The 19883-nt window shown below is 43.2% G+C and overlaps 1 protein-coding gene across 1 annotated transcript in view; it reads right to left on the reverse strand.

Moving 5' to 3' along the window:
- ITGAE (integrin subunit alpha E) overlaps positions 1-19883 on the reverse strand; it is a 179764-nt gene that overhangs the window by 51699 nt on the left and 108182 nt on the right. Inside the window, exons 15-19 of the mRNA XM_077294231.1 lie at positions 12155-12295; positions 11833-12048; positions 8472-8602; positions 8157-8275; positions 7614-7759 (exon numbers count right to left, since the gene is read on the reverse strand). Coding sequence (XP_077150346.1) covers positions 7614-7759; positions 8157-8275; positions 8472-8602; positions 11833-12048; positions 12155-12295 — 753 coding nt within the window. The remainder of the gene's footprint in view (positions 1-7613; positions 7760-8156; positions 8276-8471; positions 8603-11832; positions 12049-12154; positions 12296-19883) is intronic.

Below are 19883 nucleotides of genomic sequence, written 5' to 3' on the forward strand. Positions count from 1 at the left end.
AGATCACAGACATGGCACAAAACTAAAGTCATTTCAAATGGCAACTTTCTGGCTTTAAGAAACACTAAAAGAAATCAAAAACAAAAAATGTGGTAGTCAGTAATGGTTACTTTTTTTAACCAAGCATAGGGAAAAAAAATATGGAATCACTAAATTCTGAGGAAAAAATTATGGAATAAAAACAAACAAACAAAAAAACTCCAAAACATCACTAGCATTTTGTTGCACCACCTTTGGCTTTTATAACAGCTTGCAGTCTCTGAGGCATGGACTTAATGAGTGTCAAATAGTACTCTTCATCAATCTGGCTCCAACTTTCTATGATTGCTGTTGCCAGATCAGCTTTGCAGGTTGGAGCCTTGTCATGGACCATTTTCTTCAACTTCCACCAAAGATTTTCACTTGGATTGAGATCCAGACTATTTGCAGGCCATGACATTGACCTTATGTGTCTTTTTTCAAGGAACGTTTTCACAGTTTTTGCTCTATGGCAGGAAGCATTATCATCTTGAAAAATGATTTCATCATTCCCAAACATCCTTTCAATTGATGGGATAAGAAAAGTGTCCAAAATATCAACATAAACTTGTGCATTTATTGAAGATGTAATGACAGCCATTTCCCCAGTGCCTTTACCTGACATGCAGCCCCATATCATCAATGACTGTGGAAATTTGCATGTTCTCTTCAGGCAGTCATCTTTATAAATCTCATTGGAACGGCACCAAACAAAAGTTCCAGCATCATCACCTTGCCCAATGTAGATTCGCGATTCATCACTGAATATGACTTGCATTCAGTCATCCACAATCCACAATTGCTTTTCCTTTGCCCATTGTACCCTTGTTTTTTTCTGTTTAGGTGTTAATGATGGCTTTAGTTGGTTTCTTAGAGTTCGGACACAGACGTTGACTCCAGTTTCCATCCATTTGTTCCTCATTTGTTTTGTTGTGCATTTCCTGTTCTGGACATATTGCTTTAAGTTTCTGGTATTGACTCCTTGATGTCTTCCTTGGTCTACCAGTATGTTTGCCTTTAACAACCTTCCCATGTTGTTTGTATTTGGTCCAGATTTTAGACACAGCTGACTGTGAGCAACCAACATCTTTTGCAACATTGCGTGATGATTTACCCTCTTTTAAGAGTTTGATAATCCTCTCCTCTCCTTTGTTTCAATTGACATCTCTCGTGTTGGAGCCATGATTCATGTCAGTCCACTTGGTGCAACAGCTCTCCAAGGTGTGATCACTCCTTTTTAGATGCAGACTAACAAGCAGATCTAATTTGATGCAGGTGTTATTTTTAGGTATGAAAGTTTACAGAGTGATTCCATAATTTTTTCCTCAGAATTGAGTGCAAAAAACAACACTTTATTATCATACTGCCGAACAAAAAGTGGAATTGCACGCGATCAAAAAAATGGATATAAATAATCATGGTACCGCTGAAAACGTCATCTTGTCCCGCAAAAAATGAGCCACCATACAGCATCATCAGCAAAAAAATAAAAAAGTTATAGTCCTCAGAATAAAGCGATGCAAAAATAATTATTTTTTCTATAAAAATAGTTTTTATCGTATAAAAGCGCCAAAACATAAAAAATGATATAAATGAGGTATTGCTGTAATCATACTGACCCGAAGAATAAAACTGCTTTATCTATTTTACCAAACGCGGAACGGTATAAATGCCCCCCCAAAAAGAAATTCATGAATAGCTGGTTTTTGGTCATTCTGCCTCACAAAAATCGGAATAAAAAGCGATCAAAAAATGTCACGTGCCCGAAAATGTTACCAATAAAAACGTCAACTTGTCCCGCAAAAAACAAGACACATATGACTCTGTGGACCAAAATATGGAAAACTTATAGCTCTCAAAATGTGGTAACGCAAAAAATATTTTTTGCAATAAAAAGCGTCTTTTAGTGTGTGACGGCTGCCCATCATAAAAATCCGCTAGAAAACCCACTATAAATAGTAAATCAAACCACCCTTCATCACCTCCTTAGTTAGGGAAAAATTTAAAAAATAAAAAAATGTATTTATTTCCATTTTCCCATTAGGGTTAGGGTTAGGGCTAGGGTTAGGGCTAGAGCTAGGGTTAGGGCTAGTGTTAGGATTAGGGCTAGGATTAGGGTTAGGATTAGGGCTAGGGTTACGGTTAGGGCTAGGGTTAGGACTAGGGTTAGGGCTAGGGTTAGGGTTAAGGCTACAGTTAGGGTTGGGGCTAAAGTTAGGGTTAGGGTTGGGGCTAAAGTTAGGGTTTGGATTACATTTACGGTTGGGAATAGTGTTGGGATTAGGGTTAGGGGTGTGGTTAGGGTTACTGTTGGGATTAGGGTTAGGGGTGTGTTTGGATTAGGGTTTCAGTTATAATTGGGGGGTTTTCACTGTATAGGCACATCAGGGGCTCTCCAAACACAACATGGCGTCCTATCTCAATTTCTGTCAATTTTGCATCTCCCATGCGCCCCAAACAGTGGTTTACCCCAACATATGGGGTATCAGCATACTCAGCGTACTCAGGACAAATAGTACAACAACTTTTGGGGTCCAATTTCTTCTCTTACCCTCTTAAAATAAAAAAATTGGGGGCGAAAAGATCATTTTTGTGAAAAAATATGATTTTTTATTTTTACGGCTCTGCATTATAAACTTCTGTGAATCACTTAATGGGTCAAAGTGCTCACCACACATCTAGATAAGTTCCTTAGGGGGTCTACTTTTCAAAATGGTGTCACTTGTGGGGGGTTTCAATGTTTAGACACATCAGGGGCTCTCCAAACGCAACATGGCATCCCATCTCAATTCCAGTCAATTTTGCATTGAAAAGTCAAATGGCGCTCCTTCGCTTCCGAGCTCTGCCATGCGCTCAAACAGTGGTTTTCCCCCACATATGGGGTATCGGCGTACTCAGGACAAATTTTCCAACAACTTCTGAGGTCTATTTTCTCCTGTTACCCTTGGTAAAATAAAACAAAATGGAGCTGAAGTAATTTTTTTGTGAAAAAAAGTTAAATGTTAATTTTTATTTAAACATTCCAAAAATTCCTGTGAAACACCTGAAGGGTTAATAAACTTCTTGAATGTGGTTTTGAGCACCTTGAGGGGTGCAGTTTTTAGAATGGTGTCACACTTGGTTATTTTCTATCATATAGACCCCTCAAAATGACTTCAAATGAGATGTGGTCCCTAAAAAAAGAATGGTGTTGTAAAAATGAGAAATTGCTGGTCAAATTTTAACCCTTATAACTCCCTAAAAAAAAAAAATGTTGGCTCCAAAATTGTGCTGATGTAAAGTAGACATGTGGGAAATGTTACTTATTAAGTATTTTGTGTGACATATCTCTGTGATTTAATTGTATAAAAATTCAAAGTTGGAAAATTGCGAAAGTTTCAAAATTTTCGCCAAATTTCCACTTTTTTCACAAATAAACTCAGGTAATATCAAAGAAATTTTACCACTATCATGAAGGACAATATGTCAAGAGAAAACAGTGTCAGAATCACCGGGATCCGTTGAAGCGTTCCAGAGTTATAACCTCATAAAGGGACAGTGGTCAGAATTGTAAAAATTGGCCCGGTCATTAACATGCAAACAACCCTTGGGGGTAAAGGGGTTAAATGTCGGCATAAATCCTGTTGTAAACATTTCTTTTGTTGCACCAAATGATGTCATTTGGAAGCAGGAGTTGTACTTCCTGATGTTGTCCAAGAAATGCTTTGATATTGTACTGGTACCTGTCATCAGAGACTTTAGGGGATCTGGTGGTGACAGGAGAGGTGGAAGTTTTATCTCGCCATTTGCACAGCATAAACCTGGCAGTTCATCTTTCCATTTCAGGGCACTGCCGTACATGCAGACCACATCCATTTTTCCTATCTGAACTTTAGGATTATGCTGATAGTTAATGTCTGACTGGTAACAAAAGGCAGCATGTTTCAAATCTCCACTATTTCCTGTGCCCTGGTGGAAGAAATAGCAATTCTCTTAGTGGCAAGTCGGCCTTCTCTCTGCTGAGATGACCATTGGCCCTTGAGGACACAGCTCTTCCCTTATCTGCAAGCCTCGCTTCCCTCTCCTCAGAAAGTTCATTGGCTCTTGAGGAAGCAGTTCTTGTTTTCATGTCTGCAAGCCTTGCTTCCCTCACCTCAGAAAGTTAATTGGCCCTTGAGGAAGCAGCTGTTGTTTTCATGTCTACAAGCTTTGCTTCCCTCTCCTCAGAAAGTTAATTGGCCCTTCAGGAAGCAGCTCTTGTTTTCGTGTCTGCAAGCCTCGCTTCCCTCTCCTCAGAAAGTTCATTGGCTCTTGAGGAAGTAGCTCTTGTTTTCATGTCTGCAAGCCTCACTTCCCTCTCCTCAGAAAGTTTTTAGGCCCTTGAGGAAGCAGCTCTTGTTTTCATGTCTGCAAGCCTCGCTTCCCTCTCCTCAGAAAGTTCATTGGCTTTTAAGGAAGTAGCTCTTGTTTTCATGTCTGCAAGCCTCACTTCCCTCTCCTCAGAAAGTTAATTGGCCCTTGAGGAAGCAGCTCTTGTTCTCTTGTCTGCAAACCTCGCTTCCCTCTGCTCAGAAAGTTCATTGGCTCTTGAGGAAGCAGCTGCTGTTCTCATGTGTGTCAGCCTTGTTTCTCGGTCTTCACATTTTTCATTGGCCCGTAATGCAGCTTTTCTTTTCTCATCAGCTGACATTCGTGCCATGGAATTCCTTTTCTTATGAGGCGTTATTGTGATAAAAATAGTCTGTAACTGCAGTTTCTATATCCTCTCACATAGAGGTAATGTGACTGACATCAGCATTTCCACTAACACACCCTAACTGACATGCTATTACCTCACACAAGCTTTGTTATACTGAGAATGTCCTTTGTTGCCTATATTAACCAATCAGAGCTCAAATTAATTAACTGCAGCAAAATAGAAGCTGAGCTGTGATTGGTTGCTATTGGCAGCCTGATAAATCCCCAGCCAACAGGAAGCCCTCCCCCCTGGTAGTATATATTAGCTCACACATACACGTAATAGACAGGTCATGTGACTGACAGCTGCCGTATTTCCTATATGGTACATTTGTTGCTCTTGTAGTTTGTCTGCTTATTAATCAGATTTTTATTTTTGAAGGATAAAACCAGAGTTGTGTGTGTTTTAGGGCAAGTTTCATGTGTCAAGTTGTGTGTGTTGAGTTGCGTGTGGCAACATGCATGTAGCGACTTTTGTGAGATGAGTTTTGTGTGGCGACATGCGTGTAGCAACTTTTTGTGTGTCGAGTTGCATGTGACAGGTTAGTGTAGCAAGTTGTGTGCAGCAAGTTTTGCTCATGGCGAGTTTTGCGCGTGGCGAGTTTTATGTGTGGTGCGTTTTGAGCATGTGCAAGTTTTGTGTGAGGCAGCTTTTGCATGTGTTGCAACTTTTGTGCATGTGGCAATTTTTCCGCGTGTTCAAGTTTTGCGTGTGGAGAGTTTTCCATTAGGTGAGTTTTGCATGTGTGGCGAGTTTTGCGTGAGCCTAGTTTTGCATGTGGCGAATTTTGCGCGTGGTGAGTTTTGAGTGGCGACTTTTGTGTTTCGACTTTTATTTGGCGAGGTTGGTGTATGTGTGGTGAAATGTGTGCTGAGGGTGGTATATGTGATCAAGCACGTTGTAGTGTGTGGCGCATTTTGTGTATGTGTTCATATCCCCGTGTGTTGAGTATCCCATGCCGGGGCCCCACCTTAGCAACTGTACGGTATATACTCTTTGGCGCCATCGCTCTTATTCTTTAAGTCCCCCTTGTTCACATCTGGCAGCTGACAATTTGCCTCCAACACTTTTCCTTTCACTTTTTCCCCATTATGTAGATAGTGGAAAAATTGTTTGGTGAATTGGAACGCGCGGGGTTAAAATTTCCCCTCATAACATAGCCTATGACGCTCCCGGGGTCCAGACGTGTGACTGTGCAAAAATTTGTGGCTGTAGCTGCGATGGTGCAGATGCCAATCCCGAACATACACACATACATACAAACACACACACACATTCAGCTTTATATATTAGATATATATAAACACATATATACATATATACTGTCCTTGACATTGAAATTGCGACATCAAAAAGATGAAGTCATAGAATTGTGGAAAGCACAGAATCGACAGACACGTTAATGATGCTCAAATGATTAAAAAATGGAAACAAAATGTTCAAAACATCTCGATTTATTCAGAATCCAGTATGAGAGCCACATGCAGAAGTATCTACATTTACACATCTTGGCTGCTATCAGTGAGGTTATTAATGGTTGATCGAGGAATATTCTGTCATAGTGAATGCAGTTGGGCAAATCATCAAAATCTGTTTCTGGCAGCTTCCTTTGCTATTGACGACCAATGCTGTCCCAGATGTGCAAGTCTGAAGATGCTCCAGGCCATAGTAGTAAGTTTAGGCCAAGGAGGTTGCTTACAGTAACACAAGCAACAGGCGACCTACATTATTGATTTGAAAATCGGCTCCTGGGGCACTTTGGATAAATGGCCGTAACAATGGTTCTATGATTCATCCATTCTCTACTGCAAGTGAAACTGGACGTCACATACCAAGAGTTAGGCATCTAACATTGTGTACACAAACCAACTGAAGGCATTTGCATGACACTGGGCTATCAGCCAGACATCCAGCTACAGGTGATCCATAGACCTCATGCCACTGCTCTCAAAGGCTATCAGAGAGCGGAGCCAGATGGCAATGGAGCCTGGAATAGAGGTTTATCCTCTTCAGCAATGTGTTCTGCTTTTGTCTGAGATGCAATGGTAGCTGGAGATTGATCTGGATATCATGTGGGTAATACCACGAAAAAAGCTTTGCAATTGAACGTCGCACCAGTCCTACTCCCAGAATTATGGTGTGGGGTGACATAATGTATGGTAGGCAGGTTCCTCTAGTCTTCATTCCAGTTAAACTAACAACTGGAACCAGCGGTATGGTCATTTCTCCAACGTGTCTTAGGATCCGTTGTCCAACATCACAACGCCAGGCCGCATGCTGTTCGTGCTACTATGAGCAGCCAGTGTGGCCTAAATATGCTACCAAGGCTTGCAGCTTCTCTGGACTTGTCTCCCATCGAGAACATCTGGGATGTGATTACTTGGCAATTACAAAGGGAGCTCACAGCAGTGGATCTGGATGATTTGTCCACTGGTGGACAGAATCGGACCCTTATGCAAGAATAGTATATGGGCCCTTTACAGTTCAATAGGTAAGCAAAATAGACAAATCCAACTGCTTCGGAGGTGAAAATGGGCCTCCTTACCTCTTGGGCTCCTGTGCACTGCATAAGTTGCACCAATGATATGTCCGTCCCTGGATTTGTCCAAGTGCATTCAGCGTGGCAGAACATCCTCAACCATAAATATTCCCATTCATAGTAGCCAAGATGTGTAAGTGTGTGCATTTCTCTTTACGGCACTCATTCTCGATACTGAATAAAATCAAGATGTTTTGAAAATGTTAATTCCGTTTTTATAATTTGTGAATCAGTAACGTGTCAATCCATCATATGATATTCATAATTCCACGTCTACTTTCTAGGTGTTGCAATTTCAATGTTAAGGAGCGTATACATTTTATGACCGCCAACAATTACCAGTACTGTCAGCGAAAATGAAGTGCAGTTATCAGACGTAAGGGAGATGCTTTTTCTGATGGAGGTTTTATCGTGGAGTATAATTCGTTTCTGCTCCATGTAGACATCCAGCTCCATTTTGTATTCAAGAAAGGATTTTTTCAGTTCTGGAATAGAATTGAAAGTGTGAGTAAACAACAGCAATTTATCTACTATTATCCTACTGATAACATTGTATACTGCATAATTACAGTAATACACTAATATTTTTGAGTTGGTTGGTGTACAATAATTCTGCCCCCTTTGACTTAAAATAAGCTCTGGAGGCAGATTATCAGGGAGATCTATGTCTGACCCACAGATCTTAACAGCTCATTTCCATATTAGGGAAAACGTGGATTTCTCTGGAATAAGACATCGGATCACAAATATCAAGGTATCATTTTAGTTAACGTACATGCCCATATAGACGGCTTAGGAGAGTTGATCCTACTGACAAATTCCCTTTAAGATTGTGGTATAAGACACCAGTCTTAATAAATGTGACCTTACATGGTTGCATACCTGCCTGGTTGAAAGGTGTAACGGTAAAGCACAGATTAGCATTTACAGTTTTATGAATCATAGAGATTTTATTAGGCTCAAATTTTAGAGTGGCCCTTATTTTAACCACCGGGCAAGACCTGTAGAGAAATAAATGAATATATTAGTGATTAATGAATATAGCAGTAGAATTTTGCCTTCATTTACACCCTTTTGGTTTCTCTATTTATCACACTATGGGACTCTATGTGAAATACAAGCAACCGCAGTAGTAATAACTGTACTGTAAGCAGAGAATAGGGGTGCAACATTTTATATACTATTTTAATAACTTACTGAAGAACCACTACACTTTGCAATGCTCCGACTGCAATGTCAGAATATCCATCATCTGTAATATCCAGGCCCCCGTCTATAGACTGGCCAAAGAACTGCAGCTTCTGTCTGAAATCTGTTGCTCTAATTCTCTGTAATGAGATTATAACATATATTGAACATGCACTTAACTTAAAATGATTACACAGGATTAGGCCATGTTCACATGTTCAGTATTTGGTCAGTATTTTACATCAGTATTAGTGATGAGCAAGTGTACTCCTATGCTCGGGTTTTCCAGAGCACGCTCGGGTGGTCTCCGAGTATTTGTGACTGCTCGGAGATTTCGTTTTTGTTGAGTCTGTTGCATGATTAACAGCTGGTAGACAGCCTAAGTACATGTAGGGGTTGCCTGGTTGCTAGGAAATCCCCACATGTACTCAGGCTGTCTAGAAGCCGTAAATCATGCACTTGCGGTGACGAAAACGAAATCTCCGAGCAGTCACAAATACTCGGAGACCACTCGAGCATGCACGGGAAAACCCGAGCAACGAGTATACTCGCTCATCACCGATCAGTATTTGTAAGCCAAAACCAAGAGAGGAACAATCAGAGGACAAGTATAACAGAAACACGTCACCACTTCTGCATTTATCACCCACTCCTAGTTTAGGCTTATAAATACTGAGGTAAAATACTGACCAAATACTGAATGTGTGAACATGGCCTTATTTCTTCTAGACAGCACCACACCTGTCCATGGCTTGTGTCTGGTATTGCAGCTACACTCTAAGGCTATGTTCACACATTGCGTTTTTGTAGGGGTTTTTTTATGCAAATTTTAAGCTGTGTTTAATAGTTTTCAATAACATTCATTTTAACAACATTTTAAAAATTGCAAGTGCAATAAAATTGTGCAAAAAAATGCAATTTGGGAATTATTTTTTTTTGTTTTACAGCATTAACTGTGCAGTAAAAATGACTGGTAACTGTATTTTCTAGGTCACGATCACGGTGATACCAATCTTGTATAGGTATTTTTTATTGAAGTGTTGAAAAAAAAATAGAAAAATTCATGAAAAACTAATTTTTTGTGGTGAACTCACATTTTTATTGATATCATTTTGGGCACGGACAATGGTTTGATCGCTTCTTATTGCAATTTTTGCTGTGTTACCAAGACTGAAAAACCTCTATTTTAATGTTTTAAAGTGTATCTGTCAGCAGGTTTTTGCTACACCTCATTTGAGAGCAGTATGATGCGCGCAAATATACCCCGATTCCAGTGATGTATTGCTTAGTTTACTGGGTGCAGCCATTCTGACACAATCAAAGCTTTTAGATTTAGCAAAGAAGCAGAGCTGAGAAAGCTGCCCCTGCCCACACCACAGCAAACTGCTCCCGCATCTGACTCTGTGTGTACATAGCTATAGACAGTGAGCTGCTTATCACAAAAGGGGGCTGTGGAGACACGGGGGGTTGGTAAGCGTCCTTGTCCGCTAGCTGGAACAGCATGGACAAGGGATCATCCCACCGAACACCCACTATCCATATAATGTGGGAATAATGCTACTCAGACAACACAGGGTGAGGGTAAAACAGTGTGGCAATGCTTTATTGAACCACAAAACAGGCAGATAACACAAAGAACAGTCCCAGCAAACTTCCCCAAGGTGGTGCACATTAGAGTCTCACCCTTCCGCTGACCCACCGGGATAATGGCAGATGTTACATCAGACCTCCCAGGGTCGGCTACCCCACCTGTGGTACACACACACAGAGGAGCTAACGACAAGCGTAGGAAGATGACAGTCCATTGAGTCTATATGAGGTACAAGGCCATGGCTTATCCGAACATATCCATGGAGCCAGGTGACCAGCGGGTCTCAATCCTGACTTTTTCCAAACGTATCCATGGTCCAGCGATGGTCAATAGAGCAGATCTGTATTCTTCCAACCGGAGCCAAAAACCCCTAGGATGTTTCCTGTAGCATTATAGATCCCTTGTGATGATGCCATGATGAATTGGCTGCAGTCCTGTCTCTGGTCCTTTGCGTGTTTGGGTGCCTTGGCTGAATCTCTGGCTGTCTCTCTCTCTTAGGCGCTCTGTCTCTTAGTCTCTTTATACAGAGGTATGTAGCCTATTTTAGATTCACCAGTGTCCTTCAGTCCACGCTCACAGATAAGGAGCAGAATGGGTGACAATGACAACCAAGTTGCCTTGCTTGATTATGTAATGTATTTGCAAAGATTTTCCTCCTCTGTTTTAAAAATCAACAAACTATCTAGGCTAGACAATGTATAATTAGCATATCAGTAGACCCCACTATTCATCAAGGATAAGAGCACACTATGTTATATCAAATATCAGCTTACAAGTCAAAATTCCAGGCTTACACAAACAAAAGTCTGTTTTCTTGACGAAACAGAAAAAAACACTTAAATCCAAAAGCCAATATACAGATAAAAAGTCAATTCTTTATGGTTTGCTAAACAAAGTTGTGTGGGTAGTTAAGATATAATCTGGTTTCCTCACAGGGGCAGAGTCAGACCATTGCACACTTGCAATGATAAACACCAGGTGATAAAACATTTGGTCTAAATAAACAACATTACACAGCTGGACATGTTAGCCCCTACTTCATACTGTACTCAGATTATATAACAAAAGCCTGCTGACAGACTGTTTTTAATTCTTAATTTTCTTTATGGCGTTTATCAATCAGGTTAATTCATTTTAGATTTTGATAGAACAGAGGCAGTGTAACAACACGTGTTTGTTTATGAAAATGTATTTTTAATGAGGGAGAGTGAGGGTGATTCAAGTTTTTGTTTTTTTGTATTTTTTACATGTTTTTAAACAACAATTTTACTTTACTGTTTAGTTCCATTGAGGGACTTGAACCTGCGACAGTCTGATCACTTATATTGTACACTGCAATAACACAGTAATATAAAGTAAAAATGATGGTTTTCAATGAAGGCCAGCCACATGCTAGTCTTTACATCAATACCGTAATGGCAGGTACGGGGGTCTTCAGCCACGGTGACCCATTTGCATGTTTCTATATCGTTGTGGCCATGTGGGGGTAGGCGATAGGCGCGTGACACACCACGACTCCCAGATCCCACGCTTTAAATGCCGCTACCAACATAGGTCGTACCAGCACCAGGGCTTATCTTTCTGTTGTTTCAAGAATCGTCATTTGTACATCAACGACAATGAGCAGACTCCACCCTGTCTTTTGTACATAAAGTGGTTGTCCACCTTTGGGAACAATTTTTATTTTTTACTTACGAGCATGCAAAAATATTTTTTTTGTTCTGCAGCAAATCCTGAATGTGTGTACATACCCCAATATAGCACAGTATTTGTCCATACCTGAGAAGGTGTACTGCGGATGCCATCTTTAATACTGTTATAAATATAAACGCTTCCAAACGCATCTGGATCCTCAAAATGTCCCTCAAGTGGTGCCCCAATGGCAATATCTTGATATCCATCGTTATTGATGTCCCCAATCTGAGCTATGGAGTAACCAAACCTTGCAAATGAATAGTATGGCTGTTCTAGTATTGAAACAAGTTTGAAGGTCCCCTATAAAGACAAAAAATAAGATATTGTGCAAACATAAAGTAAAATGCATAAGTAAACGATCCTTTTTCCACTTACAATTTACATAGTACTAAGACTGAATTCTTACCTCATTACTGAGCTTATAAAGATAAACTCGTCCTTCTTCTCCCTTGATGTGGTAAAATGGCGCCCCAACCAGAAGAAAATCTGTATTTCCATCTTTATTCATGTCGATGGTGCAAAGCTGATGACCAAAGTAGGATCCAAGCTATGTGGGCAGAAGGAAAAGAAAACTTTAACTGCTTTAATAGACCTTACAACCAAAAACAAAAATTGGACTTTAGAGCAATTAATCAGCAATATAATTTATAATTTATTTATTACAAATATTGTACAATACAAAATCTTAAAATTAATAAATAGGATAAAGCTGGGGGATAATGACACCTAAGTGCCACGTCCAATGAGGTTGTTACACAATACAAAAGACATTGTCATAAATTGTCCAAAAAAGTAATACAAAAAAAATAGTTATCTCCAATGAAGATTAGATAAGCTGTGTCAGGATAATGTAGAAAATGTAATATGATTATTAGTTTTCCCTGATAGCACACCACTGTGGGCTTTGACCCCCCTTCTCTCTGTGTTTCTACTGGCAGAGATGCGTGTATGTGGATCCCAAATCCCTCAAGGCCCCCACAAGAATTTTTATTATGCTTGTAACTGCACAAATCTCCCTCCAGCTCCAGCTGAAACTGGTCTGATCTGTCCCTTAAGACAGGAGGTTCTTTGTTATAATACACTAAGATATTGGTCCACCGATTTGGGCTAGGAAAATAATAAGTACTGTAGCATGGTAAAGGGTGTGTAGTCGACGGGAGGTATGTGCCACATAAGTGCCTTGTTGCTGTAATGTAGCCCGGAGTATTTCTTTGTTGTATATAACCATGTATATATGTGTGTTCCAGGACCTGTGGTGATGTCAGACCACATGGCTAATCATGTGATGGGTTACTGGGTATGGTTAGCTCTATATAGGACAGGCAAATGCTTAACACAGAAGATATGTGTGGAGCTGCTAGCCTCCAGAATGTGTTAAAGTTCCGGGTCTGAGGCTGAAAGACTGGACACTTTGTTTTTCCTTTTCCTGAACTAAAGGCTATTTGTTTGCTGTTATTTTGCCACATGGTTTATGATGTAATAAACCTATGAACTTTTAAAGGAACGTGCCTCCTGAAGTGTTAGCCATCGCACCTGAGTGAGTGAAATCCCTACAATTGGTGGTAGACATGCGGGCAGCGTTCCCAGCGGAGACGAAGAGTCTGTTATTGGATGTCCTGGGTCAAGTCTGTTGTAAGCCAGCAAGCATTGCCGGGGAAAATGGAGGACCTGCTGAAACACTTGGTCCAGTTGCAGTCACAGCAGGAGCAATGGCAGCAAGAGACCAACAAGCTGTTGATGCAGCAGATGCAACAGAACCAGCAGGAGCAACGGCAGCAGATGCAGCTTCTTGCAACCGCCATCCAGGGCAAGATGAGTGCCCCAACCCCAGGTTTGGCTGATGACACCCACGTCCAGAAGACGGTAAGACGCGCATTGCAGAAAATGACCCCCAGGGATGATGTTGAGGCCTTCCTGATGGTGTTTGAGAGGGTCGCTGAGAGGGAAAAACTCCCGCCAGAGCAATGGGCAGAGGTACTGGCGCCATACCTGACGGGAGAACCCCAGAAAGCGTACTATGATTTGACCTTGCAGGATGCCAAAGAGTATCACAAATTGAAAGTCGAGATTCTCGCACGTTTGGGGGTGACACTGACTGTCAGGGCACAGCGAGTTCACAGCTGGGCCTATCACCGGGACAAACCGCCTCGCTCTCAAATGTTTGATCTGTTGCACCTGGTCTAGAAATGGCTGCAGCCAGAGTCGTGTACACCTGCACAGATGGTGGAACGGGTGATGATGGATTGGTTTGTGCATTCCCTCCCGAGGTCCATACAGACTTGGGTTGCCCAGGGTGATCCCCAGAATGCCGACGAGCTGATCGGACTGGTTGAGAGATACCAAGGGTTGGAAGGCTCCTCCGGGAGGCAACCCATGCTGTACTGGGGGTCCCAGAAGGGAGCTGAGTCCCAAAAAGGGGTGGCGCGTCCAAGGTCACAAAGGGCGGGGGAGGTGGTGCCCAAGGTCCCTACGGGTGATATTATTTGTTGGAGGTGCCACGGGCCAGGACATATAGCTGCCCGTTGTTCCCAGACCACTGAGCAGATGGACTGCAGCATGGGACGCCGTTGTTCATACTATGCGTACCCAGCCTGCAGTGTGAACTCTCCGCCCAACGAGGGACCTCAAGCATGCCCCGTAAAGGTGAACGGTCGAGCAGTAACGGCACTGTTAGACTCGGGGAGCCTAGTGACCCTGGTGAGGGCCACTTTTCCTCTCCACCTGCTCCCGGGAAAGAAGGTTGGAGTGCGGTGCATACATGGTGATGCAAAGGACTACCCTTTGGCCAGGGTGGACATTGAAACGGTATGTGGCACTGAGTCCCACATAGTCGGCGTCGTGCAGGACTTGTTGCACCCTATAATTATTGGCCGGGATTTCTGTTTGTTTTGGGATTTGTGGGGAAAAGGTTCTGAGCTCCCTAGCAAGAGTAGGGAACCAGTGAACCCTGGAAGGGTGTCACCACACCCAGAGAGAGACAGGTTTCCTTTTTGTGTGCTGGTTGGGGATGAGGAGGAAGTGTCCCCTGCATCTGACACTATGGAGTTAGAGGTAACCGGTGAAAATTTTGGGACTGCCCAACATAGGGACCCCACTCTGAGGGAAGCCTTTAATAATGTCACAGTTATTGACGGGGTTGTACAGGAGCCGGGGGCAGACACAAGGTTTCCCCATTTTCTGATGAGTGGGGAGTTGTTGTACTGGGTCACGAAAATAAGGGAGGAGTTGGTAGAGCAGTTGGTAGTGCCGGGTCCATATAGATGGAAGGTGTTGGACATGGCCCATTCACACATCTTGGGTGGACACCTAGGAGTGGAAAAAACGCAGGAACGGGTTGTGCAGAGATTCTATTGGCCTGGGTGTCACCGAGAAATAGTGAACTATTGCAGGTCCTGCCCTACATGTCAGCTAACTGCTCCCACTCCTCATTTCCGGAACCCCCTTGTGCCACTGCCCATTATTGAGGTACCGTTCGAGAGAATTGCCATGGACTTGGTTGGTCCCTTAGTTAAATCAGCCCGGGGCCATCAGTATATATTAGTCATCCTGGACTATGCCACACGCTATCCTGAGGCAATTCCCTTGAGAAATTCTTCCTCGAAGAGTATAGCCCGCGAGTTGGTCCATGTCTTTTCCCGGACAGGTCTGCCGAAGGAGATCCTGACTGGCCAGGGGACACCTTTCATGAGCAAGGTGATGAGGGAGTTATGCAAAGCCCTGAAAATCTCCCAGTTGAGGACCTCGGTGTACCATCCCCAGTCAGATGGTCTTGTTGAGAGATTTAACAAGACACTGAAGAGCATGCTGAGAAAAGCTATAGAGAAAGACGGTAGAGACTGGGATTGTCTCTTACCCTATCTGATGTTTTCCATTCGTGAAGTTCCACAGGCCTCCACAGTGTTCTCACCGTTTGAGCTTCTATATGGCCGACATCCGCGAGGACTCCTGGATGTAGCCAAGGAAACCTGGGAAGCCGAAGCCACGCCCCACAGAAGCATCATTGAGCATGTGGCCCTGATGCAGCAGAGGATTGCAAAGGTGATGCCTATTGTGAAAGAACACCTCCTCCAGGCACAAGAAGCTCAGGCCAGAGTCTACAACCGGTCTGCAAGAGTGAGGCAGTGCAATCCGGGAGACCGAGTTCTTGTGTTAGTTCCGACGGTGGAGAGTAAGTTCTTGGCCAAATGGCAAGGGCCATATGAGGTTGTCGAGAAACTTGGTGAAGTAAATTATAAAATTCACCAACCAGGAAGACGGAAACCATTCCAAGTATACCATGTCAACCTCATCAAGCCGTGGCAAGATAGAGAGCCGACAGTAACTCCATCGTTGTTAAGCAACCCAGAAGGTGAGGTTGGAGCGGTTACTATAGCGGAGACGCTATCGAAGTCCCAGAAACAGCAGTGCCGGGAGTTACTCCAGAAAAACAGGGACCTGTTTTCAGAGTTGCCAGGACACACGAAGGTCATAGAGCACGAGGTCCTAACAGAGCCACATGTGCGGGTGAACGTGAAGCCCTATCATATTCCTGAGGCTCGTCGAGAAGTTATCTCCAAGGAAGTGGAGCGTATGTTGAAGCTTGGAGTCATTGAGGAATCCAAGAGCGGTTGGTCGAGCCCAATTGTCCTGGTCCCAAAACCTGATGGAGAGTGGAGATTTTGCAACGACTATCGGAAGTTGAATGAGGTCTCCAAGTTTGACGCTTATCCCATGCCCCGCGTTGATGAGCTCATCAAAAGGCTTGGGCACGCCAGATATATATCCACCTTGGATTTGATAAAGGGGTATTGGCAGATCCCCATGGCACAGGAAGCCAAGGAGAAGACGGCCTTTTCGACACCTGATGGATGCTTCCAGTATGTCCGGATGCCGTTTGGCCTACAGGGAGCTCCGGCGACCTTCCAGAGGGCTATGGATAGAGTCCTTGCACCCCATAAGGCCTACGCTGCTGCGTACCTAGATGATATCGTCATCTTTAGCCCGGACTGGGAGAGTCATCTGGAGAAAGTCCAAGTGGTGTTTGATGCTCTAAGAGAGGCGGGGTTTACAATAAACCCAAAGAAGTGTGCCTTGGGTAAGGAAGAAGCTAAATACCTAGGCTATATAGTGGGTCGTGGAGAAATAAAGCCTCAAATCAGGAAAGTGGAGGCAATCCAAACATGGCCGAAACCACTCTCCAAAAAGCAAGTTAAAGCCTTTCTGGGAATCGTGGGATATTACAGGAGGTTCATCCTGAACTTCGCCACAGTGGCTGCGCCTCTGACTGATCTGCTAAAGGGGACAAAATCAGTGATGGTTAAATGGTCTGAAGAGACAGAGTCAGCCTTCCAAGAGTTGAAAGGGGCTCTATGTAAGCAGCCCGTTCTGATGGCCCCAGACTTTAATAAAGAATTTATTCTTCAGACAGATGCCTCAGATGTTGGGGTAGGAGCAGTCCTTTCCCAAGAGCTACATGGGGAGGAGCATCCTGTCCTCTATCTGAGTAGAAAGCTGTCCTCATCTGAGAAGAACTACTCAGTCGTGGAAAAAGAGTGTTTGGCCATAAAGTGGGCGGTGGACACGTTACGGTACTATCTGCTGGGTCGTAAATTCAGATTGATATCTGACCATGCCCCACTAAGATGGATGAGGGAAACAAAGGGTAGAAATGCTAGGGTCACCCGTTGGTTCTTAGCCCTGCAGGACTTCAGTTTCCATGTGGAACATAGGGCCGGAAAGCTGCATGGTAATGCGGATGCCCTATCAAGAATCCCTTGTTTAGTGGGGAAAAGTGCCAAGCCCCACGGCTTTAGGCAGAGGGGGGAGGTATGTAGCATGGCTAAAGGGTGTGTAGTCGACGGGAGGTATGTGCCACATAAGTGCCTTGTTGCTGTAATGTAGCCCGGAGTATTTCTTTGTTGTATATAACCATGTATATATGTGTGTCCCAGGACCTGTGGTGATGTCAGACCACATGGCTAATCATGTGATGGGTTACTGGGTGTGGTTAGCTCTATATAGGACAGGCAAATGCTTAACACAGGAGATATGTGTGGAGCTGCTAGCCTCCAGAATGTGTTAAAGTTCCGGGTCTGAGGCTGAAAGACTGGACACTTTGTTTTTCCTTTTCCTGAACTAAAGGCTATTTGTTTGCTGTTATTTTGCCACGTGGTTTATGATGTAATAAACCTATGAACTTTAAAGGAACGTGCCTCCTGAAGTGTTAGCCATCGCACCTGAGTGAGTGAAATCCCTACAGTACATATTGCTAACTTCCATCTGCAGAACTGATAAACACTGTAAGCGCGAGCCGCTAAACACATCGAGTACAAAGTGTGGATTTCTCCAGAACGTTGTGGAACAACTAGGATGAATTTGGTACCCATAGAAAGCCAGTTATACAAGATGGATGAGGTGTGTGTTATGATTCTGACACGTTCTCGAGCGAAGATAGGAGAATTTTAAGAATTGCTATTAAAAGTTGCAGTCTGAGGAAAGGGGAGGGTCCAGGGAAACCAGCCTTTTTAGTGATGTCACAGTCGACCAGTTATAAGTCTCTGCACTTCACCCAGCCTTCAGTTTTTGCCTGAGATTTCACTATAGAAAGACTATCTCATGAATTGGGATATTTGGCTCCGCCTACCACCATGGTTTTGCCTGAGATGATCTGAGCACATGTGAGTTTTATCTTTCTTCTTTCATTCATGTTATTTTATAATTGCTTTGTACATACATACTTTGTCTCATATTGTAACATCTTTATATACCTTTTTATAAACACTGCCTGTTCTTTTATGGAGTAAAATATTAAAAATACTAGCTTCGTTCTCCTGCTCTAAAAGCTGGTGGCGGAATACCTTGTCCTGCGTTTTTTGGGAGTCGTAGCAATGGCGGCGTTGATAATTATTGTTCCTGCCTGAGTGGGAGTAGTTATACCGCCTCGCTGCAGCATGCCTAATAGCCTGTACATAGCCGGCAGCCTTTCTGGCGACTAATTACCCTAGGTGAAGTACCTAATCTGACCTGAGGGTAAGAGGGGCACCAGAGAGCTGCAAGTTTTCAAGTGGAACTGTAAAGCGGGATATACATATATCCCTGCAGTTCGTGTTATATTGTAGAGCAGTGGGATAACTAAAATAAGCCGCTGCGGTAAATTGAGAGGTTCATAGCCTTGTTTGTGTTTTCATCACATTGGAGCAGTGGAGGGATAACTAAGATAAGCCCCCCTGCACATGTGATAGCCGTGAGCTGGCCAAAGCTAACTCCGATCGTGACGTACTGTTGACAGTCTCGGTGTGAATCCGTGACAAGCAGCACAAGCAACTAATGATAGTAGTAAGACAGGGATAATAAAAGTGCATAGACCGATTCTAGCTATAATATATAAAGTGCAAATGCAATAAATAGTCCAACCAAAATTATAAACAAATATAGAGCCTGTCTGCAAGGTCAAAAGCCTATGAAATCACTGCCAAATCACAAAGAACAAGCCATACTTGTGAAGTGGACGAGGGCAAGGCCGCCCATGCATATCCATGATCTGGCCCAGCAAAACTTCCACACTCAGATTCCATCTTAACAAACGTATCTTTACTGTTAAACATTTTCTTAACACAGCGGAACACAATTGTAGATAATACAAAAAAAATGCCTATTCACAGAAATAACGTGTAATATAAACTATCCCTGACTTTCCCTATCCACACGTTACCAGTCTCTTTACTCCAGGAGGTTATCTTCCCACGTCGCAGGCCTCTGTCTCTGCAGGGATTAAACAAAGCTCCGTCTCTCAGGTCCAGACTGTAGTCCTTGGGGTACGGCAGGTAGGGGTGTAATATTCGGCCTCTCAACAGAGGACCCGCTTACAGTTCGGTTCAGGATCTGTGGAGATGTCACCGCTGAGTGAATATTCGGCCTCTCAACAGAGGACCCGCTTACAGTTCCTGGGAGCTGGATCTGAAAGTCAGCTTTCAAGAGAGGGGAATCGTCCAGGCAATCTGTTATATCGCATTCACAGGAGGGCACCAGCATACACAGACTTCTCTCTGCACAGACAGATTTCCCGGGCTCTTTTTCCTCTCTTCCTCCTTCCTGGTCACATGACATAACAGGGGGGAGCTTAGCCAATACAGTTTGTTTCTCTGTAATTACATTTG

Source organism: Ranitomeya variabilis, chromosome 3 (assembly GCF_051348905.1).
Source record: "Ranitomeya variabilis isolate aRanVar5 chromosome 3, aRanVar5.hap1, whole genome shotgun sequence".
Taxonomy (NCBI): domain Eukaryota; kingdom Metazoa; phylum Chordata; class Amphibia; order Anura; family Dendrobatidae; genus Ranitomeya; species Ranitomeya variabilis.